The sequence below is a fragment of the Lolium rigidum genome, chromosome 5 (assembly GCF_022539505.1).
Source record: "Lolium rigidum isolate FL_2022 chromosome 5, APGP_CSIRO_Lrig_0.1, whole genome shotgun sequence".
Classification (NCBI taxonomy): Eukaryota; Viridiplantae; Streptophyta; class Magnoliopsida; order Poales; family Poaceae; genus Lolium; species Lolium rigidum.
Genome location: NC_061512.1, coordinates 261,291,054 through 261,318,052, shown reverse-complemented (window position 1 = coordinate 261,318,052; position 26,999 = coordinate 261,291,054). Strand labels below are relative to the sequence as shown.

At 44.4% G+C, this 26,999-nt stretch overlaps 1 protein-coding gene and 1 pseudogene across 2 annotated transcripts; both read left to right on the top strand.

The window, feature by feature from the left end:
- The first annotated feature begins 2,270 nt into the window (after positions 1-2,270).
- LOC124657548 lies at positions 2,271-16,428 on the top strand (annotated as a pseudogene).
- Positions 16,429-19,923: 3,495 nt separating this feature from the next.
- Positions 19,924-25,357, top strand: LOC124654905 (G-type lectin S-receptor-like serine/threonine-protein kinase At1g11330). Of its 2 annotated transcripts, none has more exons than XM_047193880.1 (7): positions 19,924-21,235; positions 21,360-21,461; positions 23,887-24,080; positions 24,183-24,390; positions 24,463-24,700; positions 24,790-24,940; positions 25,055-25,357. In XM_047193880.1, the coding sequence occupies exons 1-7, from the start codon at positions 19,924-19,926 to the stop codon at positions 25,355-25,357; spliced, it is 2,508 nt and encodes an 835-aa protein (XP_047049836.1). The 2 variants fall into 2 exon arrangements, with proteins under 2 accessions (XP_047049836.1, XP_047049835.1); XM_047193879.1 differs by having other exon boundaries at positions 19,924-21,253.
- Positions 25,358-26,999: the final 1,642 nt, after the last annotated feature.

Genomic DNA, 26,999 nt, shown 5'->3' with positions numbered 1-26,999 from the left:
CCTGCAATGAAGCGTATCAGCAGGCCGCCGCCCGGTGGAATAGGCGGAATACGGCCTATATGACGTATATATCGAGTAAGACCGAATCTTCCTTCTCGCGCAAGTAGATGACAAGTCTCAGTTTGATGCTTTATTTCTGCAAAGCCTAACTTGTAACCTATCTTGCAGGAAATGATGATCTCTATGTCTACTGGTACACCGCCACCGGCTCGAGTTACCGTGGCGGGGGACATGCCTATCATGCCATCGAGGGCAGCTTTCGCTGCGACTTACTACGGATCCACACCGGAGGTAAGTTCTTTGCCAAACCGGTAGTTACCACTTTCCTTTGCCTCGCAAGTTGCTAACATGTAGGGAACACGTAGGGAACGGGATGGTCCGGGAACCGGGCATCGCCGGGTGGGCGCGAGGTCACACCGGTTCATGAAGGTGGTCGGTCTCCCGGGCGTTCGCTGGTGCCTCTCCGTCGACTACTCCCGGGACTACTCCCGGTGCCTCTCCGTCGACTTCTCCCGGGCGTGCTACCGGTCCTTCTCCAGTGTGGTTCTTCTCGCAGCTTCTACCGGAGCGAAACCCCGGGCTCCTCGTTTCGCCAACGATGTGGGCGGACACACCCCGCCCGGGTCCTTCCTCCGCTAGTCGGCACCGGGCTTCTTGCTTGCCATCATTTGCTACCTACTACTATGTATTGGATGACATGGCACTCTCCTCTTGTATGCTACTACATGCACCATGTATGCTACTATGTGGATTTCATGCTATTTATGTGAATTATGGTGATTTTGGATGTATTTGTATGCTACTATGTGGATTTCATGCTATTTATGTGAATTATGGTGAATTTGGATGAATTTCGATGTATTTGGATGTATTGGACCCGCTGAACTGAATTTAGATGAATTGGAACCCAATTTAAATCGAAAAAACCAAATGGTAGGGCATACGCCGAGGGCAATGCCGTCGGCATAGGGCCCTGGCATGACCATATGGTCGAGCCTATGCCGAGGGCATTGCCGTCGGCATAGGCCACCTCACCTGGCCGCACCTCGTCGCTCCACGTGGCCTGCATGGGCCATGCATATGCCGAGGGGTTGCCCTCGGCGTAGCTCCCGGCTACGGCCCGCCACGCTGCGCCACGTCGCCTCCGGTGGCTCTCTATGCCGAGGGGATGCCCTCGGCGTATGGCATCGCGCCGTTAACGGCGACGGCACGCCGGCGAGCGTACGCCGACGGTGCGTACGCCGACGGCGAGCATGGTCCTCGGCGTAGGTGGTGTACGCCGACGGCCATGCCTACGCCGACGGTGGACACGTCTGTGCCGAGGGACCCAGACGCCGACGACGTACGCCGAGGGCTGCCGTCGGCGTAGCCTACGCCGAGGGCAAGGCATGGCTACGCCGAGGGCAGCCGGCCGTCGGCGTACCCGCCGATTCCTGTAGTGATATGCTTCTGCCACCGGAAGAAACATTTTGAAATGTTAAAAATATTCGAACAAAAAATATCTCGTTTAGTGAAAGAACGTTTAGCTATCAAAGATAAATACCATTTCTAGCTTCATGATGCTAATCTTGTCATATGTGACATGACCAGGAAGATTAGATTAATTCTGTAGAAGATCTGGATGTAGGTTTGACCAACAACCTGGTATACTGGGATCCAACCACGCCCGGTGCTGATTCTTCATTCACTAGTTTAGCTATATCTATTCGAGAAATTTGCTTTGGTACACCCAGCTTAAAATATATTGACATTTTGGTTGCAATTCAATTATGTGGATTATTACTTTTATAAACATATGTATATTATCACTTATCTTTTTTTAATTAGAAGGGTCCTACAGTTTACGGTTGATCACAACTAATAGATAGTGATTTAGCAGTCCTAAATCTGCACGACTCAGTAGTTATTGTGTGAGTGCGCACCTACATTAGCTGGTGTACTTGTATGTATACGTACTGTACTTTATATGTCTAGTCAGAAGTGACCGTGGCATCCCAAGTTCCGACGTGGACAGGTGAAATGTAAACTCGAAGTGAGTTGACTCCGAAACCAACCCATCTAGAATCTCAGAACTATATATGCCTTATCCAATCATCTCCCGTGATGGAACATTCGTGGATGCTGCGTCTGTGGAGACTTGTTTTACTTGTTGTCTTGTAGACCAAGCAGGTTCGATACAAGTACCTGCTCCCATAAAGCAGCATCAATATATAGCTAGCATCTTGCTAGATATATAGAACCTAGTATTAAGATTTTAGGCTGGTCCATCGATGGATTCGCCTGTTCTAGTCTGCTGCACTGCGGCTCTGATCATTCTATTCCTACCGTTGAGCGTTTCTGATGACCGGCTTGTCCCTGGCAAGCCGCTGTTCCCCGGCAAGACCATTGTCTCGGATGGTGGAGCTTTTGCTTTGGGCTTCTTCAACCTCTCAAATTCCACTCCAGCCAAGTTGTACCTTGGCATATGGTACAACGATATTCCTGAGCTTACCGTTGTGTGGGTTGCGAACCGAGAAACTCCGTCCACCAAAATCACTTCATCTACACCGATGCTCTCCCTCAACAACAACTCCAATCTTGTTCTCTCTGACGGTGGCGAAGGTGGACACGTGTCCTTTGGGTGACAAGCACCATTGCTGCTATACAAGGATCGTCTCCCCCAACAGCGGTGCTTCTGAACAATGGCAACCTCATCATCCGTTCACCAAATGGCACCACATTGTGGCAGAGCTTCAACCACCTGACCGACACGTTCCTTCCTTCCATGAAGCTTGGGTTCACGGACGCCAACGAGGAGCACCTGGTCTCTTGGAAGGGCCCCAACGACCCATCACGAGGGAGCTTCTCCTACGGCATTGACATAAACACTTCCCTTCAGATCTACCTTTTGGATGGGGTGCGTCCAGTGGGCCGTAGTGCCCCTTGGACGGGGTACCTGGTTACTAGTTTCCGCACATACCAGCAGGGGAATGCCAGCACAGATGTTATCGTCTACCTAGCCGTCGTCGACATCGATGGGGAGATCTATGTAACCTATAGCCTCTCCGATGGTGCACCGAGAACCAGGTACGTGCTGACTTACTCCGGAGACTATGAACTCCAAAGTTGGAGCAGCAGGACATCAGCTTGGGCTATACTTTGGAAGTGGCCGTCTCCAGGGTGCAGCCGCTACGGATACTGCGGCCTGAACGGATACTGTGACGACACTGAGGTTCCCAAACCAACATGCAAATGCCTTGATGGATTCGAGCCGAGGAGCATGGAGGAGTGGTCTCGTGGTAGATTCTCTACTGGGTGCCAACGGAAAGTTCCACTTCGGGGGTGCAGCGACGGGTTTTTAGCTTTGCCAGGATTGAAGCCACCAGACAATTTTGTGCTGGTCGGAGGTGATAGAAGCACCTTTGAGGAATGTGCAACAGAGTGCACCCGCAACTGTTCCTGCATTGGGTATGCTTATGCCAACCTGAGCAGCGGCAGGTCCAGTGGCAACATGACGAGATGCTTAGTTTGGTTCGGGGAGTTGGTTGATACGGGAAAGGTAGGCGAAGTGCTTGGCAGCGACACACTCTATCTCCGGATTGCGGACATAGATGCAATAACAGGTACCAAACCTCAGTTTTTACATCCTTTCCCCACTTGTTTTGTCATTTCCCCCTCTTTCTCCTACTAGTTTTGTTTTTGCTAACATCCCTCTGGTTCTCTCTCTGATGTTATATATATGTACTGCGCAGGAAAAAAGACAAAGAACAACCCACTGAGGATTGCACTTCCAATACTAGGAGGTAGTGTTCTGGTACTCATATGCATCTCCCTTGCACGGTTAATATTCAAAGGTACGTTTACTTGACTCTCCCTAGGAAAATGTTAGATTTTCCCACCTAACAATATTACCAATTCAATAACCTAAACACAGAGTTCAAGTACCATGATATATCCCAGGTCCAAAATTATTCTAAACAACTGAAATATTTTAAGTTAGATGAAGTTAACTTCTTAGGTGGTTTAGTGGTTTAGCCACAACATGAGATATGTTTTGCACTGTAACAATACACGATATTCTACTTACAAATAGGTTGGAGTCTACACTTTAGAGTCTCTATGTCGGGAACCCCGGGAGGCCGTAGGCTAGACAAACCCAGATCCTCATCTGGCATAAGCCTAACCTAGATCTCTAGGGCCTACAGGGTGAGAATCGGTAACACAACAGTGACTCTACGACTCAAAGAGTAATACAAGCTCATAGCTGAGCGAAAAACCAAAGTATTACAAGCAGAGGTCACTGACCTGACATTTCATCAATCAACGGAAGCGAAGTTATGCTATTCTAAATAGCAAGATAGCAAAAGGCCTAAGAGGCCAGGAGCATAACGGCGACGTCCCAGCCCATAGATTCCAGGCTGCCACCTGGGAATCCCAAGCTACTCGTCGATGTCGACCTAGAAACCACCATTTGTTGGAGCGACTTCTTCTAAAACAAAGCATGCAAAGCTGAGTACAGGGACTCAGCAAGACTTAGTACAACCTTTTAGCAAAGCTGGTATGCGAGGCTTTATGTGGAGCTTATTTTGCGGAAAGCCAGTTTTCCTTTGTAAAGAAGAGGGAGCAGAAGCTCGTCTATTCAGATCATTTTAAAAGGGGATAAGAGAGCGATATCTCTAGCTCTACTGATCATATCATATTGAATCCACCGAATCTTCATCATATGCTGAACCTATCAACTAGGAGCACCCCCTCGATACCCTGAGGAGGGATCCTTATCACACATTGATTCCAAGTTTTACGATTAGGTTAAAGTTCTCTATGATCAACACGTAGTTCCCCAAGTCGTCCGTAACCGTGGACACGGCTTTTCGAAAAGATTTAACCCTGCAGGGGTGTACAACTTTACCCACACGCGCCGACCGACTCTTAACGCCAGTACATTAGCACACTTCCTTGGTGTGCCGGCAGAGGGTGGTCGACCAAAACCTTTCCCTTGCTTCGCCTATTCCATGAGTCAATCTAACTGGGGAACTCCGTCATCGTAGGTAGCCATTCTCCGAGGCGGTCCCGGTCATTGTGCGCAGGGGATCCAGCTCAATGCCTCCAAGCATCCTTCACCCTAGCCACATCCCCGTATGATGCACCTTTGAAAACCTTTTCCACGCCTTCGCCATGCGGAATGCCAAATGGAACTCGCAAACTAATTGACTCATGGGTAAGCTAGGCAAGTTCGGGCCAAGGGGTTCCCATGGGCCCCGTGTGGTTGTACGCTCGGCCTTGGTTCCGAAGGCGAGAACCTCGGGTCCTAGTATCGGCGAGAACGAGTCAAATCACCACATCCCCATGTGGAGGCCCATCCAAGCCTTTAAGCATGTTTAATTATCATCACCGATCTTACCACGTCATCTTGCCATACTAGGTTCATTCGCAGCCTCCGATTCATCAACCGGATGGATCAGGATTCGTCAACTAAGCATGGCTAAGCATATCCGATATAACAGCTCTAGCGATGCACACATAGCTCAAACCTAGTCTTGCTTGGGAGCAAGTGGATCGGGGTATTTAGGCTACAAGGATGGTAAATGCAACCCACATAGGATAACTATAACCGCCGATAAAACATATTGGAATCGAATGCAATATGTAGGAACCGAAGTAAAAGCATTTTGAAACCATATTATGAACCAGTGCTAGGGCTTGCCTTTGTCCCCGACAAACCAATATGGATCTTCGGAGATCCCATGCTTGACTTGTTCGTCGGTGGACAATTATTGATCTGCGTCGTTGGCGATCTTCATCGTCTCGGCACTTGCTCTATCGATCGCGAAGAAGCAAACACCGGAAAGGTAAAAGAACAATCAACACATGGCATTGATGCAATGCGCATACAAGAATTATGATATGACATGTTAATTAGGTACTGAAATAACCCTAAGACATCACCAAATTAACTGGGTTCGACGGGACTAGGGTTAGTAGTTCCGGAACCTCAGATGGGTTGAATAAGTTCTTCTAAAACAACTAGGGTTTAAAGTTGTTTAACAATGCATGATTTTGATCCCAAAATGTAGATCTCATTTTTCTGAAAATTTTGATATATTATACATAATTTTCTGATTTAAAATGAATAAGTTATGAATTTTACAAGTTTTATTCATTTTAAATCATTTCTGAAAAATTCCTGGAAAAATAATAAAAGCCTGACAGACTGGACCCACATGTCAGGGTTTTAATCATTTCCTAAATATTTACGAAAATAATAAAATCCTGACAAGGGGCCCCACCTGTCAATATATTTTCATTTACAGAAAATAAAAGAAACTAAAAAGGAAAAAAAGGGGAGGGCCCCACGGCGGTCAACCGCCGGTGGTCAACTCCGGCGGCCGGCGCCGGTGACCACGCAGAGGCGGAGCTAGAGTGCGCCCCTGGACGCGCGGGATGGCGCGTTTGACGCGCGGCGACGCGGGGAGCCAGACGGTGGCGGCGCCGTGACCATTTGGTCGCCGGAGCATGGCCGGCGACGAGGCCAAGCGGCGGCCGGAGCAGGCGCATGGCGGCAGGGTGAACCAGAGGGGGAGAGGGGCGGCCGAGAGGCGCCGGAGAACCAGAAGCTCACCGTGGAGCTAATGAGCTCGTCGGCGAGGCAAGGGGAGGCCCGTGGCGCCGGCGTTGAGCCGATTCCCGGCGACCGGACGCGGAGAAGAAGGCCACAGCGGGGTCGATTGGGGCCTTCCCGGGCCGATTCCTTCGGCGAGGAGGGTCCTGGCGGCGAGGCGCAACTCCCAGGAATCACGACAGAGCTCGGGGGTGGCCGTAGCGGCGAGGGACGACGGTGGCCGGCGAGCTAGGGTTTGCCTGTGCGCGCAGCGAGCGGGGGAGAGGAGTAGAGGGGGGGTCTGGGGGAAGCTAGGGTTTGCCTCGGCGGCGGAGAATTCTTTATAGGCGCCGGCGGGCGGCGGCGTGCATCTTGGCGACGAGGAGGATCGGACGACGGCGACCACGACACCGAGCAGCTTGGAGCTGCGGGGAAGGAAGCGAACTTTGCACAAAACCCCCTGGGTTTCTCGTCGGGTCGTGTTGGGTTGTGTTGGGCTGAGCCCAAGTGGAGAAAGGGCAAGGGAGATGGGCTGTCGTCGGGGAAGAGAGAGAGAGCTCTTCTCTTTTTTTCCAAAATTTGTTTTCTATTTTGTTTTCAAATTCCTTTTGCTATTTGAAATTGCTTTGAAGATTTAAACTTTCTAAACTTTCAAAAATAGCCAGGGAACATCATAGAATAGAATAGAATAGAATAGAGGTTCCACTAGTTTTATTTGGTAAACATTGGAGTATTTGAACTCAGAGAGAGAAAGATTCAAACCAACATTAGGGTTTTTCCAAAACAATTCATTGATGCAATTTTCTTAGAAACAATATCATGATGCTCATGATGCACAAACAATCCTAATTAGGGTTTAGCAAAAAGAGGGGTGTTACAGATCTATCCCCCTTAAAAGAATCTCGTCCCGAGATTCCAAGGTAGGAATAGAGAAGGTAACAAGGACTACACCGGTCTTCAACGATATTGTCGATACCACGACAATATTCCTTCTTGAAGAGGTTGATCCACGACGTCATGAAGAAATTGATCCACAACACCATGAAGAGCTCTTCATTTTGCTTTCTTCACCCTAAAGGAAAGAGGGAATGACACTGGACGGTGGATCTTCACAAAGATCGAGTATCTCATGGTCAACTCATGGAAGGAGTGTTGAGAAACATCTCTTGAAATGACAAACATGAAACACGTCAAGGTAACAGAGGAGACGAAAGAAGTTTCAAATTTTGGTAGGCAATTGCTCCACGCTTGACAAGATTACGAAGGGACAAGGTAGCGAGGAGTTAAACTACCTTTGATACCATGACGAGGCACTCTTTGAGAGGGTGACTCGTAGAAGCACAAATGTTTATGCAAGCAGAGCAACTTTGGATTTTTTCCAAAATCATAGTCACTCTTCGGGAAAGGATACACTAAACGATTGAAGCGTACCCAAAAGACTGGGGCCTAGATGACTGACGAATTCACACAACGTGTGAATTGATTAGAACTTCGGGTACAAACCAAAGGAAGGGGAAGAACACTGGCTACTAAAGGGCCAAGCTTTATGATATTACTTCATGGTACTTGAACGAATAGACAACGGAGATTTGGCACCCTAAGGAAAGATACTTCTCTGGGCTTTGAACTTTGAGTAGAACAAAAGGATTGTCATTCGGTTAAAGCTTTCTCAAAAGTACTGGAGTCACATATGGCTGACGAATTCACACAACGTGTGAATTTAAGAGAGCTTTCAAGTAAAAATCCAAAGGAAGGGGAAAAACATTGTCGAATGACGTAGCAAGGATCATCGGGACGTGAATTTTCTCCTGATGGAGTTGTTGTCACGGAAGAAATGGTTTCGAAGGATTGACCGAGAGACATTTAGCAACACTGCTTCTAATGTTCTCATTGATGTTCTAGACACTAATATTAGGCTTCTGACTAGCCTTCAATAGGTCATCAAGTGAAGGTCGGACTTCGGGATTGAAAAGACATCATAAGGGCAACTTCTAGAATAAGTCTCTCATGATCCTTATGGAGAGTGGTTATTCTTGTTATTTCAAGAGATTATGGCCTTAGATCTTCCGACTAATTCCGTTAACCACGACATCAATCTTGTCGGACTTACAAAGAGACCTATGCCATGAATCCTTGAGAAACGCTAACCATCATTACTGCTTGAGATTCAGCTTAGGTTAGGTGTAAAGATATTTGAGACACAGCATGTCCAAATGGAAATTTGCAACAGTTACCACCAAGGTAAAGTTGCTAGATTCTCAAGTTATGGACTACAATGTCAAGCTCAAAAAGATTGAGCCAGATTGTGTAATACATATGGTTGCGATTGTCAAAGACAATTGCGTGCATATGAACTTGCAATGTAACTCAGTTGAGTCCTGGTGGGGACATCTTAGAAGATATTGAAGTTCTTAAGATTCTTCTCTTTCTTGAACAAACCAGTTAGTGACTTAGTGTGCATATATGAACTTTTCAAGCAAATGGAGGTAACAACCTCCCATCTCAAGAATATTCCGCACATGCATAACTGACTTGCGATGATTCCCGAGGAAAGGAAAGGAGACTCTACTCGGATCCACGGCGACATCTTTCAGCAAATGCACATGGACCAGAGAAGGTCACTTCCAGCATCCAGAACACGTACTTCGTGGTAACACAAAGATGGTTCTTAAAAGTTTCCAACATTAGTGCAAACTATTCAATATGAACCTCTTTGAACATGGAGAGAATAAGAATGTCATCGACGGGCTCAACAACAAATTATCAAGATACTCCAATAAGATGGTCTCATATGTTGCATGAACGAGGCAAAAGTATTGGTCAGACCAAAGGACATGAAGATGTACTCAAGCGAAACACCATGAGTATAAACACCATCAAGATAGTCCTCGGAACTGAATTTGATTTGACGATAACCCAAACTCAAATAGAGGATTTGGGAAGATAGCATATCCATAAAGGAGATACTTCCTGACTTCAACACGAACAAAACTAGACATCCCTTTAAGTAGAACCAAGTCTAGTAGAGCTCTTGTCTCACAACTCTCCAAGTTGTTGCTTAAGCTCAACCAACTAGTCCAGGATATCCAGTACGGTTTCTTGGAGAAGTAGTGATTCAGGGAACCGATGTACCCACGAACCTGACAACACGGTCATGTGAAAACATGGCGATACTTCTAGAAAGCCATCCAGAATATCACGTACCACCGATATATCACTTAGTTCGCAAGGGAAGCTTGCTTTTCAAAGCAGCTGATGTGGTCTTACGAGCTTTGGTACGAACCTAACTCTTTGACCGAAAATGTGCGCCTGAACACGGAATTGGCAGCACAGTCAAACTTTGCTTGCTGATTGGTTAACAATCATGCTAAGAATGACACAAACGTCCTTGGATTTCAAAGCAATGAGAATTGCTAAGAATCTCGGATGTCCACATCAACACATACACCCCAACAATTCCAAGCACAGCTAGCTCGGAGGAAGGGCGAGTAAAGATATGTGAGCGTATCACTTCATCAGTAAGGCCATGAGACTTTAGCACGACCTATAGATATAAAAGAGTGTGATACTCTAAGGTAGAACAGACTAGAAGCTACATAAGCCTTTTAATCTGCGGATTACAACGCTTCGACCGTGTCCTAGAAATGAACGAGGTACTGGAGTTTGTTTCTCCTGACATCTCGGAGTGAAATGTCTTGACGGACCACAAGGGTAACATGCACTAGAAGATTTCAATGCACAATTACAACTTGGCTGCTAACTAGCAGACAAAGGTCGGAAAGTAACTAAGAGGAGGAACATGATCAGAATTAGAAATCATGAGATATAGATGCACAAGATAGCACTTTTGTGAAACTCATGCTGAAAAGAGAAGTGTGGTAGAGTCATAGACATAGATGTGAGACTCACAAAGAGCACTTTTGTTGCAGCAATTCAATCACGACTACAACCAAAGACTTGAGGTATAGGTGGATTTAAATTTAGACATCCTGATGTATGGTTTGACCATGGACAACAGGGGTCAATGGAATGGATCTTGGGTTAAAGGTCAGCATCATGTATTGAGATTCACACTAAGAGAACCCAGCACAATCCGGGACCTTCAGTTCAAGTCCAAGGGTCAAAACATGGACAAAAGAGTAACTACTATCTGAGTGACACAAAGGACACTACGCGGTAGTAATCACAAGGTAACTTTCAAGAAGCCATACCTAGCTTCCGAAGTACGCAAGCAAAAAGGAAAGGAGGCGTCCAAGGTGAAAGGAAACCTCGAAGCCTAGAACAGAATGATGTGGAACCCACAAAATAGAGAGATCATGATGGAAGGAGATCTCACTGTTGAAACGAAACAAAGAGATAACAAAGAACACACAAGAGTTTAGAGAACTCAACACTAGGTCAACTCGTTAAGGAACGACCTACTCTTGGAGCACCTAAGTTTTGAAAGACCAGAAGAGATATTAAAACTTTTTCAAATCAACACAAGGTAAGGTGTGACACTGAATTAGAGCGATACCAGATAAGGAGTAAAAAGAATCCTAATCAGATTTTCGCAAGTACCTTTTAGCTTTCAAATAGTTTTCACAATCACTAGACTCAACATCGACCAATAGAAAGGGTTTCCTACAGGCAGTCCTGCTCTGATACCAAAACCTGTCGGGAACCCCGGGAGGCCGTAGGCTAGACAAACCCAGATCCTCATCTGGCATAAGCCTAACCTAGATCTCTAGGGCCTACAGGGTGAGAATCGGTAACACAATAGTGACTCTACGACTCAAAGAGTAATACAAGCTCATAGCTGAGCGAAAAACCAAAGTATTACAAGCAGAGGTCACTGACCTGACATTTCATCAATCAACGGAAGCGAAGTTATGCTATTCTAAATAGCAAGATAGCAAAAGGCCTAAGAGGCCAGGAGCATAACGGCGACGTCCCAGCCCATAGATTCCAGGCTGCCACCTGGGAATCCCAAGCTACTCGTCGATGTCGACCTAGAAACCACCATTTGTTGGAGCGACTTCTTCTGAAACAAAGCATGCAAAGCTGAGTACAGGGACTCAGCAAGACTTAGTACAACCTTTTAGCAAAGCTGGTATGCGAGGCTTTATGTGGAGCTTATTTTGCGGAAAGCCAGTTTTTCCTTTGTAAAGAAGAGGGAGCGGAAGCTCGTTTATTCGCATCATTTTAAAAGGGGATAAGAGAGCGATATCTCTAGCTCTACCGATCATATCATATTGAATCCACCGAATCTTCATCATATGCTTGAACCTATCAACTAGGAGCACCCCTCGATACCCTGAGGAGGGATCCTTATCACACATTGATTCCAAGTTTTACGATTAGGTTAAAGTTCTCTATGATCAACACGTAGTTCCCCAAGTCGTCCGTAACCGTGGACACGGCTTTTCGAAAAGATTTAACCCTGCAGGGGTGTACAACTTTACCCACACGCGCCGACCGACTCTTAACGCCGCACATTAGCACACTTCCTTGGTGTGCCGGCAGAGGGTGGTCGACCAAAACCTTTCCCTTGCTTCGCCTATTCCATGAGTCAATCTAACTGGGAACTCCGTCATCGTAGGTAGCCATTCTCCGAGGCGGTCCCGGTCATTGTGCGCAGGGGATCCAGTTCAATGCCTCCAGCATCCTTCACCCTAGCCACATCCCTGTATGATGCACCTTTGAAAACCTTTTCCACGCCTTCGCCATGCAGAATGCCAAATGGAACTCGCAAACTAATTGACTCATGGGTAAGCTAGGCAAGTTCGGGCCAAGGGGTTCCCATGGGCCCCGTGTGGTTGTACGCTCGGCCTTGGTTCCGAAGGCGAGAACCTCGAGTCCTAGTATCGGCGAGAACGAGTCAAATCACCACATCCCCATGTGGCGGCCCATCCAAGCCTTTAAGCATGTTTAATTATCATCACTGATCTTACCACGTCATCTTGCCATACTAGGTTCATTCGCAGCTCTGATTCATCAACCGGATGGATCAGGATTCGTCAACTAAGCATGGCTAAGCATATCCGATATAACAGCTCTAGCGATGCACACATAGCTCAAACCTAGTCTTGCTGGGAGCAGTGGATCAGGGTATTTAGGCTACAAGGATGGTAAATGCAACCCACATAGGATAACTATAACTGCCGATAAAACATATTGGAATCGAATGCAATATGTAGGAACCAGAAGTAAAAGCATTTTGAAACCATAATATGAACCAGGCTAGGGCTTGCCTTTGTCCCTGACAAACCAATATGGATCTTCGGAGATCCCATGCTTGACTTGTTCGTCGGTGGACAATTATTGATCTGCGTCGTTGGCGATCTTCATCGTCTCGGCACTTGCTCTATCGATCGCGAAGAAGCAAACACCGGAAAGGTAAAAGAACAATCAACACATGGCATTGATGCAATGCGCATACAAGAATGATGATATGACATGTTAATTAGGTACTGAAATAACCCTAAGACATCACCAAATTAACTGGGTTCGACGGGACTAGGGTTAGTAGTTCCGGAACCTCAGATGGGTTGAATAAGTTCTTCTAAAACAACTAGGGTTTAAAGTTGTTTAACAATGCATGATTTTGATCCCAAAATGTAGATCTCATTTTTCTGTAAATTTTGATATATTATACATAATTTTCTGATTTAAAATGAATAAGTTATGAATTTTACAAGTTTTATTCATTTTAAATCATTTCTGAAAAATTCCTGGAAAAATAATAAAAGCCTGACAGACTGGACCCACATGTCAGGGTTTTAATCATTTCCTAAATATTTACGAAAATAATAAAATCCTGACAAGGGGCCCCACTTGTCAATATATTTTCATTTACAGAAAATAAAAGAAACTAAAAAGGAAAAAAAGGGGAGGGCCCCACGGCGGTCAACCGCCGGTGGTCAACTCCGGTAGCCGGCGCCGGTGACCACGCAGAGGCGGAGCTAGAGTGCGGCCCTGGACGCGCGGGATGGCGCGTTTGACGCGCGGCGACGCGGGGAGCCAGACGGTGGCGGCGCCGTGACCATTTGGTCGCCGGAGCATGGCCGGCGACGAGGCCAAGCGGCGGCCGGAGCAGGCGCATGGCGGCAGGGTGAACCAGAGGGGGAGAGGGGCGGCCGAGAGGCGCCGGAGAACCAGAAGCTCACCGTGGAGCTAATGAGCTCGTCGGCGAGGCAAGGGGAGGCCCGTGGCGCCGGCGTTGAGCCGATTCCCGGCGACCGGACGCGGAGAAGAAGGCCGCAGCGGGGTCGATTGGGGCCTTCCCGGCCGATTCCTTCGGCGAGGAGGGTCCCGGCGGCGAGGCGCAACTCCCGAGCATCACGACGTAGCTCGGGGGTGGCCGTAGCGGCGAGGGACGACGGTGGCCGGCGAGCTAGGGTTTGCCTGTGCGCGCAGCGAGCGGGGGAGAGGAGTAGAGGGGGGGTCTGGGGGAAGCTAGGGTTTGCCTCGGCGGCGGAGAAGTATTTATAGGCGCCGGCGGGCGGCGGCGTGCATCTTGGCGACGAGGAGGATCGGACGACGGCGACCACGACACCGAGCAGCTTGGAGCTGCGGGGAAGGAAGCGAACTTTGCACAAAACCCCCTGGGTTTCCTGCTGGGCTGTGTTGGGTTGTGTTGGGCTGAGCCCAAGTGGAGAAAGGGGAAGGGGAGATGGGCTGCTGGCCGGGGGAAGAGAGAGAGAGCTCTTCTCTTTTTTTTCCAAAATTTGTTTTCTATTTTGTTTTCAAATTCCTTTTGCTATTTGAAATTGCTTTGAAGATTTAAACTTTCTAAACTTTCAAAAATAGCCAGGGAACATCATAGAATAGAATAGAGGTTCCACTAGTTTTATTTGGTAAACATTGGAGTATTTGAACTCAGAGAGAGAAAGATTCAAAACAACATTAGGGTTTTTCCAAAACAATTCATTGATGCAATTTTCTTAGAAACAAAATCATGATGCTCATGATGCACAAACAATCCTAATTAGGGTTTAGCAAAAAGAGGGGTGTTACACTCTACACGTCAACCATAGTGGATGTCCGGATTCTCGAGCAATCTGGTTTATGGATAGTGAGGGTATGGAAAACTAGAGCGCATGCCCGGATGGTGAAATGGACTTTGGTGTTGTGTGTATTTCTCTCACATGGGAGAATAGATGTGGGATTTCTAGAATGTGCACACCAATTATTTTATCTGATAGCCATATCATCTGCCTTGTAATCTGGCATGCTAGCACACCACACATGTCTCGTGGTTTATTTCCTCTTGTTTCGTGAGTTTGTAAATTAAAGGGAAAGTATGAACATCGCCACTTCTTAGGGGACATTATAATTATTTTATTTGTTATGTTGATGACATGTCTATTATATGTGAAATGGATAAAAGATTCTAATGACTATAACATTTAAGGAGCAGGAAAGAACAAAATATGGAGAAATCACAATAATATAAGACTGGAAGGTATGAGTACCTCAGATGAACTTGGGGAAGAAAAAACTTCCCATGATCAAGAATTACCATTTGTAAGATTAGAAGAAATTGTGTTGGCAACCCAAAACTTCTCCGAGACATGCGTAATTGGACATGGGGGCTTTGGAAAAGTTTACAAGGTAACACATTCACTATGCAGTTTCTCATTATTTATCCTAAATATGGAGAGTTGATTCACTCTCTTAATTTCAAATCTCTAATCTTTGTATTATATTATTCTAGGGAATATTAGGAGGTCAAGGAGTTGCAGTCAAGAGGCTAAGTAGAGATTCTCAACAAGGAACACCAGAATTCAATAATGAAGTAATTTTGATAGCCAAATTGCAACATAGAAACTTGGTTCGACTTCTTGGATGTTGTGGCGAAGGAGATGAAAAGCTTCTGATATATGAGTATCTTCCTAATAAGAGCTTAGATGCTAACCTTTTCGGTACATATGCTAATAACAGAACATGATATCCAAAGACAACTCAAAGTATCTTACCTTTCATGTTTTCATTTTACAGATGAATCAAATAAATTGTTATTGGATTGGACTACACGGTTTAGTATAATAAAGGGGGTTGCAAGGGGGCTTCTGTATCTCCATGAAGACTCAAGGTTGACCATAATTCATAGGGATCTAAAAGCTGGAAATGTTTTGCTTGATGTTGATATGAAACCCAAGATAGCGGATTTTGGTATGGCAAGGATCTTTAATGATAACCAACAAAATGCAAATACCCAACGAGTTGTCGGAACATAGTAAGTATGCATTGTAAAATACTGATTTATTTTGTAAACCCAGTTCCCTTTAAATCTTATAGTTGAAATGATAATTCAGTGGCTACATGGCTCCTGAGTATGCAATGGAAGGCATCTTCTCTACCAAGTCAGACGTCTATAGCTTTGGCGTGTTAATACTGGAGGTTGTAACTAGTATAAGGAGAAACACAGATATTCAAAGAATGGGCTTCCCTAGTCTTACAGTCTATGTAAGTACATAAATGGATCAAATTCCTGCAGCCTTTTATAGATTGATAAACAAAATTAATACCCATATGTCGTTTTTCTTCAGGCATGGACTATGTGGAAGGAAGATAAGACCAAGGAACTGCTAGACTTGTGTATCATGGATACTTGTTCACCTGACGAAGTTCTACTTTGTGTCCATGTAGGACTCTTGTGTGTCCAGGAGAATCCAGATGATAGGCCGCCCATGTCATCAGTTGTGTTCGTCCTAGAGAATGGAAGCACCACACTTCCAGCACCCAAGCGCCCTGCCTACTTCGCACGACGAAGTGCTGAAATGGACCAAATCAGAAATGATATTCAAATATCCGCGAACAGTTTTACACTTACTGAGATAGTGGGCGATGAAATTATAATTCTTTAGCTTTAAATGTACCAAAATGTTTTTTAAAAGAAAATTTTGATGTACAGTAACTATCAAAAGGTTGCCTATGTCAACAAAACGGCGATGAATCCTGTGTTTTAGAAGTTACTATCTTCGAAAATGTCTCTCGATTTTTGGCCTTGATAGCAGTCTCAGTTAAAATAATTATAATATGAGGTACTTTCAAGAAATTGCAGGATTCAAATAAAAAACAACCTCAATGAAAGTGAATTTTACAGTATTTACAACTGATTAGGTGATGGTGTATCCTTTTCTGCCGTTCTTGCAGTGGGGTTTGATTACTCCTAGTTCCTAAACAATTGATAGGAGGGCCAGACAATAGGGTGCAACAGACATACCTCCAGAATATTACATTCATATGCAGATTAGAAGTCTAAGCTGCAAGTCATATGAAAAACAGTACTCCGAAGCCGAACTACCAAAACTTCATAACATGTTTTGCATTTTTTTCAATCATCTGCTTCCACTACCGGAGCTACTCTTAATGTTTCAGTCGTTCTCGTTCGTCACAACATTTTCTGCTTGTAACCAAGGATCGATGAAAGGCACCCACCATCAGTATCCTAGCTAGTTAGTAATAGCACAACGATTTTCCCTCAAAGACCCCACGCTACATCAGCACGGTAATTCTTATCTCTGGTTTTTCTGCGTGTCCAAACGACCGCCTTATCTGAGGTTAGGCTGTAACGCAGTATCCGGTACAATGACATTCCAGAGCTCACCGTGGTGTGGGTTGTCAACAACACGAATAGACAAATGCTCTCCCTACACTGCTCCTTCACCTTTTCCGCTAAGAACCATGGGGACATGATCGTCTCCTTAAAGATGAGGTGAGTCCAATCCAACCAGTTTGTGTGCTTTGATTGGTCTCACTTCCGAAACTTCTGATGCACTGACGGTGTTGCGGTGAACGAGCATGAAGCTAATGACGATATCCCTGCGTATGTATTCTTTGACTGTCTGTGAGCACATTTTGGTTATCCTACCCTGAATTTGCGCGCATGGCAGGCTTGCTGAGGTTCTTGTGTGTAAACTCAATTTGTTCTGCATTTTATCCTGATTTCAGCTGCCAGGCACGCATAGCCTCGGGGACAGGTGCACCATGCGGACAAGGGACACTTTCTTGACCTATGTACATGGGGGTGCGATGAGGAAAACTGTCAGATGTTACAATGTTTTTTCGTAATGTCGACAAATCGATTTCTCTGAAGCTGAGAGAGGAGTTTTGCAGCACCAGCATGCTAATTAGTTACAGTGCTAAGTTATCGTCCTGCTCAACCCTGCCCCACGGAATAATATTGCCTTATTAATAACCCTATCCAGCCCAATCCTAAAAATATACTTTGTCAATCTGCACCCCACCACACCACTTCAAAATTTCGGCCACACCCGCAACACACCGCATGGGAAATGTGGTTCAACCTATGGTTTGTGCACCCCTGGCGCTGGCTATTCAGCTGATGGCTGCTCATGCCCGCCTGCTCATTTGCTGTTGGCTAGTCGATGGCTGCTCACCTACTTATTTGCTTGTATTCGTACATCTAAATGAATAACAACACCACAAATTGAAATAAAAAATATAGATATACATGAACTATTTTCCAAAATAACGTGCATCTTCATCCACTCACAAGGCATGTACAGTATATATAGTCAGTGCGATTTTTCAGACTCGCAGAAGATAAAGTATACACCAGATTACAAAAAAACGAGCATCTCCACACATTAGATGTATAGTAGATAGTTTTTTTTTTTTCGAAATGGGGTAATTCCCCGGCTTCTGCATCATGATGATGCACACGGCCTTTTATTAAAGTACGAAAATATTATTATTGTTTACAAATCACGCATCATCGAGGATTGATACAAGAATCAACCATCGAAAAAATAAACTATTGAGACTACGAATCAACATAGCCTTCTAGTATGCCGCCAACCAGCCTGGCACAAGATATCCTGAGCGACCATCAGGAGCCGTGTGCAGCCAGAAGCCATGGCATCCCGCTGTCCCTCCGGAGAGAGTAGATAGTGAGTGTTAATCTTCAACATCACCATTTTTTTTTGCCGCTGGACCTTGGGCAGGTATAGGCAAGAAACGCCGAGCGTCGGATGTCTAGCCGAGGCTATGGCCTAGGTGTGTCTCTTTGTATTAGTGTTCGAGAGTGCATACTCAATCATCCGTAATTGAGTGTACTGCCAGCTATAGTGTGTTCTGTCTCCTATTCATAAGCTCTTGATCTTATGCTGTTGGACTCACTTGTGGGCTTTTTATATACTTTGACAGTAGCATGACAACATGCAACAACCAATATGCTCGCCCAAAGATTTAGCAATGGCCAAAGGCAGATATACACACAAGCAGGTTTCCTAACTGGTAGTCAAGCTCAAGCGTAATCAAGCAGTTGTTATATATGTTTCTAGGACTAAGTGTGTTGCATCTGCTATAATCCAGGACAAGTACTTCCATTACCCAACTAGTCCAACAAACTGCAAATTACCATAGTTCTTGAACCATGTGCATCGACTTAACCCACTCCTCAAACTAAGGGTCAAGGGGTAATTTTCACAAGTAGTCAATTCTTAGATGGGTGTCTAATTCTGTTTTGAACAAAAAAAAAAACGCCATCTAGAACCTTGACCAAAAAGACCGTAAATACAAGTACTAATTTCAAGGTGTGCTATCATCTTGCATATGAGAAGGTGCTACTCTGGTCACCTTTGTGAGAACGAAGAAGGGTAGGGTACAGGCGGACTGAAATGTGATGGCATAATCAATGGATCTCAAGGTGGTGAGGGAGTACATGTGAGCAAACATGCATGGTGTGGACGAGCTCGACATCGATAGGGGTTCAAGCTACCCAACGAAGGGGTCACACTGCAACTACTAAAGGACTGCAAACGACGGCGCTGCACAAGAGGGCAGCCATGATAGAAAACATGCGGATCCCGTGGAGGAGAAGAGGTTGTGTGTGGAAATGGCGCTACCAAGAAGTCCCTACGCGGTATTTCTAAATGCTTATGTATTATTTTCATAAAAGAATTATTTTTATTTCATATATTTATTTTTTGTTTCGATTAAACCGTTCCGCCGTTTGACCAGCGTATTTCCCACGATGACGGGGATAGCTGAAATGTCAGCTCGAAAACACACGTTGCTCGTGCCAGAAGTCAAAAGCTTTACATTTTTCAATCACCAAATTCACTATCTATCCTACGTAAGTGCTGGAATGGATGGTTGATTAGTTAGAAAACTAGCAAACAGTCAAACACCAATGCGGTTGTTGCTTGTAAGACCGGATCGATAGTCCAGAATTGTACTTAACTGTAATCAACGGCATGTCAGCATCAACGGCAAAGCACAACAACAACGAAGTATAGTACGCGCGGCTGGTACGACTGCATGAAGTCGATCCTTACCGCAACTGGTACATATCTGGTAGGAACTGCAAAAGACATCGGCCTAGCTAATCGATCATGGATTGGCTGGCTGTCACCTGCTGCACCGCGGCTATGATCCTTCTGTTCCTGCCGTTGTGCGCGTCACAAGACCGGCTTGTCCCCGGCAAGCCGCTCTCCCCCGGCTCCACCATTGTCTCCGACGACGGTTCCTTCGCGTTGGGCTTCTTCAACCCCTCCAACTCCACCGGTACACCGGCAAGGCTGTACCTAGGCATATGGTACAACAACATCCCCGAGCTTACCGTGGTGTGGGTCGCCAACCGGGAAACTCCGACCACGAACATCACCACACCGGTGCTCTCCCTCACCAACAGCTCCAATCTGGTTCTGTCGGACGGTGATGGTGGTCCTGTCCTTTGGACAACAACAGGCGTGCCTGCTGCAACGAGCTCTACCCCAACGGCGGCCGTGCTTGAGAACACTGGCAACCTCGTCATCCGGGCACCGAACGGCACCATGCTATGGCAGAGCTTCGACAACTTGACTGACACCTTCCTTCCCGGCATGAAGATCCGGATCAGGCATGACAAGCGCACCAACGGTGATCGCCTCGTGTCATGGAATAGCCCGGTCGACCCCTCGCCGGGGCGCTTCTCATATGGCGGCGACCCAAACACGCTCGTCCAGATATTCCTTTGGGATGGGGCACGCCCGGTGGCTCGCACCGCTACGTGGACTGGGTACATGGTGAAGAATGATCGCAAGTACCAGCAGGATAGCACCGGTGCGACCATCACAGTCTCCCTGGCCGTCGTCAACAACGACGAGGAGATCTACGTCACCTACAACGTCTCCACGGACGCCCCCCTCACAAGGTACGTGGTGACATACTCCGGCGACTACCAGCTCCAGAGCTGGAGCAATATCTCAAAGGTCTGGTTAGTCCTGACGAAGTGGCCATCCACGGAATGCAACCGGTACGGCTACTGTGGTCCATACGGCTACTGTGATGTGGCGGTGCCGACGTGCAAGTGCCTCGACGGCTTTGAGCCGGCGAGCACGGAGGAGTGGAACAGTGGTAGGTTCTCAGCGGGGTGCCGCCGGAAGGAGCCGCTGCGTGGGTGCGGCGATGGCTTCTTGGCCTTGCAGGGTATGAAGACGCCGGACGGGTTTGCGCTCGTCGGCGAGAACAAGAGTACTACATCGGAGGAGTGTGCGTCAGAGTGCGGCCGCAACTGCTCCTGCGTGGCGTACGCGTATGCCAACCTGGGTGGCGACAAGTCTGGGGGAGACGTGACAAGGTGCTTGGTGTGGACCGGGGAGTTGATTGATACGGCAAAGGTAGGCGCAGATACCGGCAGCGACACACTCTATCTCCGGCTTGCAGGCTTGGATGCGGCAGCTGGTACAGAAGTTCTCTCCTGCTACTTCTTTTGTCTTATATGACATCTATTATTCATGGGTAACCCATTATTCATTTACCTTTCGTGGTATATGTATGTATTGCACAGGTAACACAACAAAGATCAACATAGTGAAGATTGCTCTGCTAATTCTAGGAGGTGGTGTTCTAGTACTCATATGCATTTCACTGGCATGGTTAAAATTCAAAGGTATGTTCAGTTTGGCTGACTCTCTACTTGACCACTGAACTTGTAGTTCGTCTACTAGAACAATGTACCCCCGACTAGGAAATCTACAAACACCCTAGATATGTAAAACTAGAGAAAATAACTCTTTTGGTAGTGATAAGTTAACATAGTGGTTTCGTTTCCCATCCATGCATAAGCTAGTGCCACTCTAGAAATACTCCATTCGTCTTAAAATATAAGACATCTTTAAATTTTGCTGGTCAACAATTTATAACTTTAACTATTATAAAAAATGAAAGAGATTTGCAAGAAGAATTAAACATACCATTTATATATTCTGAAAGTATATACTTTTATATATGTTAGAGGTCAAAATTGTATATCAAAGAGACAGTGGAAAAAGTGTGCCTTATATTTTAGGAAACCTAGGAAAACTAACCTCGAGTGGCGGCGCTGTTATGGATATGAAGTGTATTTGCCCGCACACACATATTCTTTTTTTTTTCAGAAGGGGGCCGGGGAAGTCCTCTTTGCATTAGTTGCTGCACACAACCATATTTATTAAGGAGACACAACTCAACGAACGTATCAAGATATACATGCTGCACTTATGTAACACAGATCTGTTTGCTAGATAACCAAACTTATTGGTTGAGCACATTTTGAGGTATCGTCTCCAAATGGTTGGACAAGAGTCTAGAGATCATCAAACTTCCAAAGGGTGCAACAAAGACCACGTGAGAAGGATCAATATGATCTCATGGGGTTTTAGGCCCAATGTCGTATGGTGTTCGAGATTGATGGTAGATTTTTTTTTCGATAAAGGAGCACAGCCCAGCCTCTGCATCAATAGATGCACACGACTTGCTTTATTAAAACATTGATGGTAGATATATTCGAGATCGTTGAGCAGACTAGAACTTATTCACAAACAACACAAACAGATTTTTCAGAATCAACAAGAAAAAGGAGAGATATTAGTGTCCACTGAGACGAGACCTTTTTCCTGTATATTTTGAACTCGAAAATTTAACTCCATTTTCTCAACGCACACCTCACGAATTTGTAGTAAAATTAATATACTATGGGCATACGCCCCATGGAACCACTTCATCCATCTACATATAGCATCCAACACTGTAAGGGCAGAAGGCCTTCATGCAAAGAATCTTTTCACAAACAAAAATTGAAAATAAGTTATCTTTCAAATGGTTGATCCATTTGATTACCCATCTTCACCGTTGGGTTTGTCTTGACGATTATTTCAAAACAAGATCCCATCCTAATACATTATATTGTCATGTTATTGTAGTGTAGCTATCAAGTTATTAATAGACATTAACCACCCAAATAACACACAATTTCCAAATAATTTTACATGTTATTTGTCATAGTGGACATGTCTAGAGATTCAATATTTGATGCACTCCAAAAGCGTATGACATTACCATCATGCACGGCTCACATTGACAAGAAGAGAAGTTCGGAAATTTTTTTAACCATTTAATTTTGATCGTGTAAGCAACTTGAGTTTACCTGGTGACCAAGTGATATAATATGTCAACTAGGATCATTTTTTTTCCAAAATTTATACCCAAGAGATCTAACTTCAAAGATCTCGACGCGATAAAACCAAGAAAATGGATCTTAATTTTAACTTATGATTTAAGAGAGAAAATATTTTAAAGATTGAAAACATGAAAGCAATCACGTGGCTGCCTATATGCATGACTTTTTGCCGTGCCCATGAACAGCTAATTTTGGATACATGCATTTATTAGCAGTCCTTTAAAAATATTAATTGTCTCTAAACAACTTAATATCAGGTAATAATAAAATAAAATGGAAAAAAATCTAAAATATTATCTAATATCTTGGCAGAAAGCAAACCAAACAAGCAATACTACTATTTTGTACACCTTGTCTGATTAACCTAGCCCATGCCCTTCAAGGACAAACATCACGGTCGATCTCCGCTATGAAATCCATCAACAACTGGTGTACATGGCGAACAAAAGTAGCATTAATCAAACCAATCTGATATTGTGCTAGTGCAAGGTTCTTGGTTACTTATTTCCCTGGTTCGGTGGTCTATCTCTTCCATGCCACCATATTCCAATTGCAAAGTAATTTGGCACACCAACAACTGTAGCATCAAAAATAATAACATGATTGCTAAACTTTATTTCCTCACCCCAAGGCAATATTTTATGAACATCAGCAAATATATGGGGTAGCACATCACCACACACGTATCTAATATGTAGCCTTGTGGATTTACATGGTGGCTCAAGTGCCTTCTTAGGTTACTTCCTCTAGTTTTGTTAGTTTGTAGCGGGTATACTAGATGTATATAAAAATTAATATAGGTTATAGATAACCTTTTCTTTCTTATGCCTACTATATGCTCATTAAGTAATAAATGAGTAAAACATTATGGAAGCAGGCAAGGATAGAAAATGGAGACTGGATAGGAAGATAAGAGTGGATCGTGTGAGCACTATCAATGAGTCTGGGGAAGAAAGCCTTCCCTATGACCATGAATTTCCATTTGTGAGATTTGAGGAAATTGCTCTTGCAACCCAAAATTTCTCGGAAACATGCATGATTGGACAGGGTGGCTTTGGTAAAGTTTACAAGGTAAGACATTCAATATGATATTTTCTATTATTCATTCTAAATCAACATGATTTCCTTGTTTATACGTAAAACCAATCTAATATTTTCATTAAATATCTCCAGGGAAAGTTAGCTGGTCAAGAAGTTGCAATCAAGAGGCTAAGTAGAGATTCTCAGCAAGGAACAAAAGAGTTCATGAATGAAGTAATTCTAATTGCCAAATTACAACATAGAAACTTGGTTCGACTTCTTGGATGCTGTGGCGAGAGAGATGAAAAGCTCCTAATATATGAGTATCTGCCTAACAAGAGCTTAGATGCTACCCTTTTTGGTATTCAAATAACAGATTGTACTTTCCAAAGACAACTAAAAAAAATTCTTCTAACACTTGTTATTTGTATAGATGATTCAAGAAGAGTATTGTTGGATTGGACCACACGGATTAGTATAATAAAAGGGGTTGCAAGGGGACTTATGTATCTTCATGAAGACTCAAGGTTGACCATAATTCATAGGGATCTCAAAGCTGGAAATATTCTGCTAGATGGAAATATGAAAGCCAAGATAGCAGATTTTGGCATGGCAAGGATCTTTGGTGATAACCAACAAAACGCAAATACCCAACGTGTTGTTGGAACATAGTGAGTAACCTTGTGAAAAAATATCTCTTTTACCCTTGATGAAAATTGAATCCCATCTGGTAACTCTTGTGAGTGAAATGGTGAAGCAGTGGTTACATGGCCCCTGAGTATGCAATGGAAGGTGTCTTCTCTACCAAGTCCGACGTGTACAGCTTTGGTGTGCTACTACTAGAGATCGTAACTGGTATACGGAGAAGCTCCAGCAGTGAGACCAAGGGTTTTCTTAGCCTAATTGTTTATGTGAGTACACACAAAATTTCTCTCAAGTTTCAAATTTATAAGTATATCAGATATTTATCTTTTTCTCAACAACCTAAATAAAAAAACTTTATGATTTTTTTTGGGTTATTCTAGTCATGGAGTATGTGGAAGGAAGGGAAAGCCGAGGAATTGGTAGACTCATATATAATGGATACTTGTTCACCAGAAGAAGTCTTGCTTTGCATACATGTGGGACTCCTATGTGTCCAAGAAAACCCTGATGATAGGCCACTGATGTCTGCTGTTGTGTTCGTTCTAGAAAACGGAAGCACCACACTTGCAGCCCCCAGTCGCCCTGCCTATTTTTCTCGACATAATATAGAGATGGAGATAGTTAGAGATGATATTCAAAACTCTGTCAACAATATTACCCTTACGGAGATACAAGGGCGATAAAATACTTCTAATACAATGAGAAACATTTTGTGACAAAGAAACACAATTGTCATGCACGAGGGCCTCTGCTGCAAGATTTGGGAAACATAGGAACATGAAAGATGCAAAATTGTAACGTCATGTCCCCTTAAATACGAGCTTGCACCAAGTTTGTTGTATTGCACATCACCGAAGATAAATGATTGTATCCGAGTGGTTTGAGTGGATGAAAGGTTCCTATGAATATGTTGCATATACGAATTAGACAAAATCCTATATCATCCAATCCTCTTAATCAACAATCCATGTTGATTTTTTTCCAAACATCATACTTTTAGGATGAGTATCAATACAGTCACACTTCGTGACACATGCTAGTGATCTCGAATTGCTCTATTTATGAAGCTCAAATGTTGCAATAAAAAAGAACAGCGTTGGATCCAATATTATATGTAACATGTGGTCATGATTTTACCTAAAAAGGGATGAGAAAATATTAATGTGGAACAATCATGACAAAAGTAGAAATTGTCACATAAACTGAGTTGCCGTTTCTCAGTTTCTGGCTCAAGAACTGATAATCCTTGGATCGTACCTATTTAGCCAGAATTCATTCCTGCACGAAAATGTTCCATGGGGCAAACTCTACCGATATTACTATATACTCCTTTCATCTAAAAATAAGTGTAGTTCTAACTTTTCTGGTACTAACTTTATCGGTGTTTTGCTTCAGTTCCCTCCCTTCACTCACTTCTAAACTTTGGCCTCACTTTATATTTTAAAGTTATATATCAAATTTGTATATTATAAGACTATATTTTAAGAGGATTCTAATGATTCTAATTTATTGCAATAAATGTTCCTGTTTTTTCTGACAAACATAGTAGAACTTCAAAAATTTTAACTTCGGACAAAAGGTAAAAGTACAATTATATGTTGACAAAGGGAGTACTGCTTATACATCTAGTAGGACAAACTGAAAACTTCATCAGTTCCATTGATAACTAGTAGAAATATGGTTATTGGGGATCGACTATTAGTAGCTTCTTAATACTATACCATACTACTGGTAATATTAGTAGCCTGGAAAAGTATGCAACATTACTATTAATATTAATAGTACCGTAACTTCTGGCTCGGCACGCTAGTACTATCCGTGACTTCGGCGTGCAAAACAAAGTGTTAATGGCAGCATGGTCTAGCCTGCACGCTAGCGGTGTCGCGGGTGCGCTCGCGGACACCGGGATTGAGACCACCCCAATTTTTTGGTTCGGTATGGGGCATCAAGATGTTCCTTACAATCCCCTAATGCATGGAAAACACACAAACAATTTTACCCAGATCCAGACCAGTCTTGCGAGCTAACGACACTATGTCCCGCTTGTCTGAATTATAGTGGAGAGTACGAATAGTAGAATGGCGATCACGAGTTGCCAGGATAAGCTCATCGAACTTTCTCTCTTGATAGAGTTAGCTTGGCTGTGAAGACGCACTTCCTTAGATAGATCTCTGAACTTCCTCTCTTTTCGTTGGGAGCCGTACATGCGCCCCTCCATCTTGGTGAGAGCTTGTTCGCTCCTTTGGCGGACTGAAGCCTCCGTAGCAAAGGATCTCCTACTTCCAGCTCCCATGGTCGAAAGTGATAACTATGTTAGCAACATTG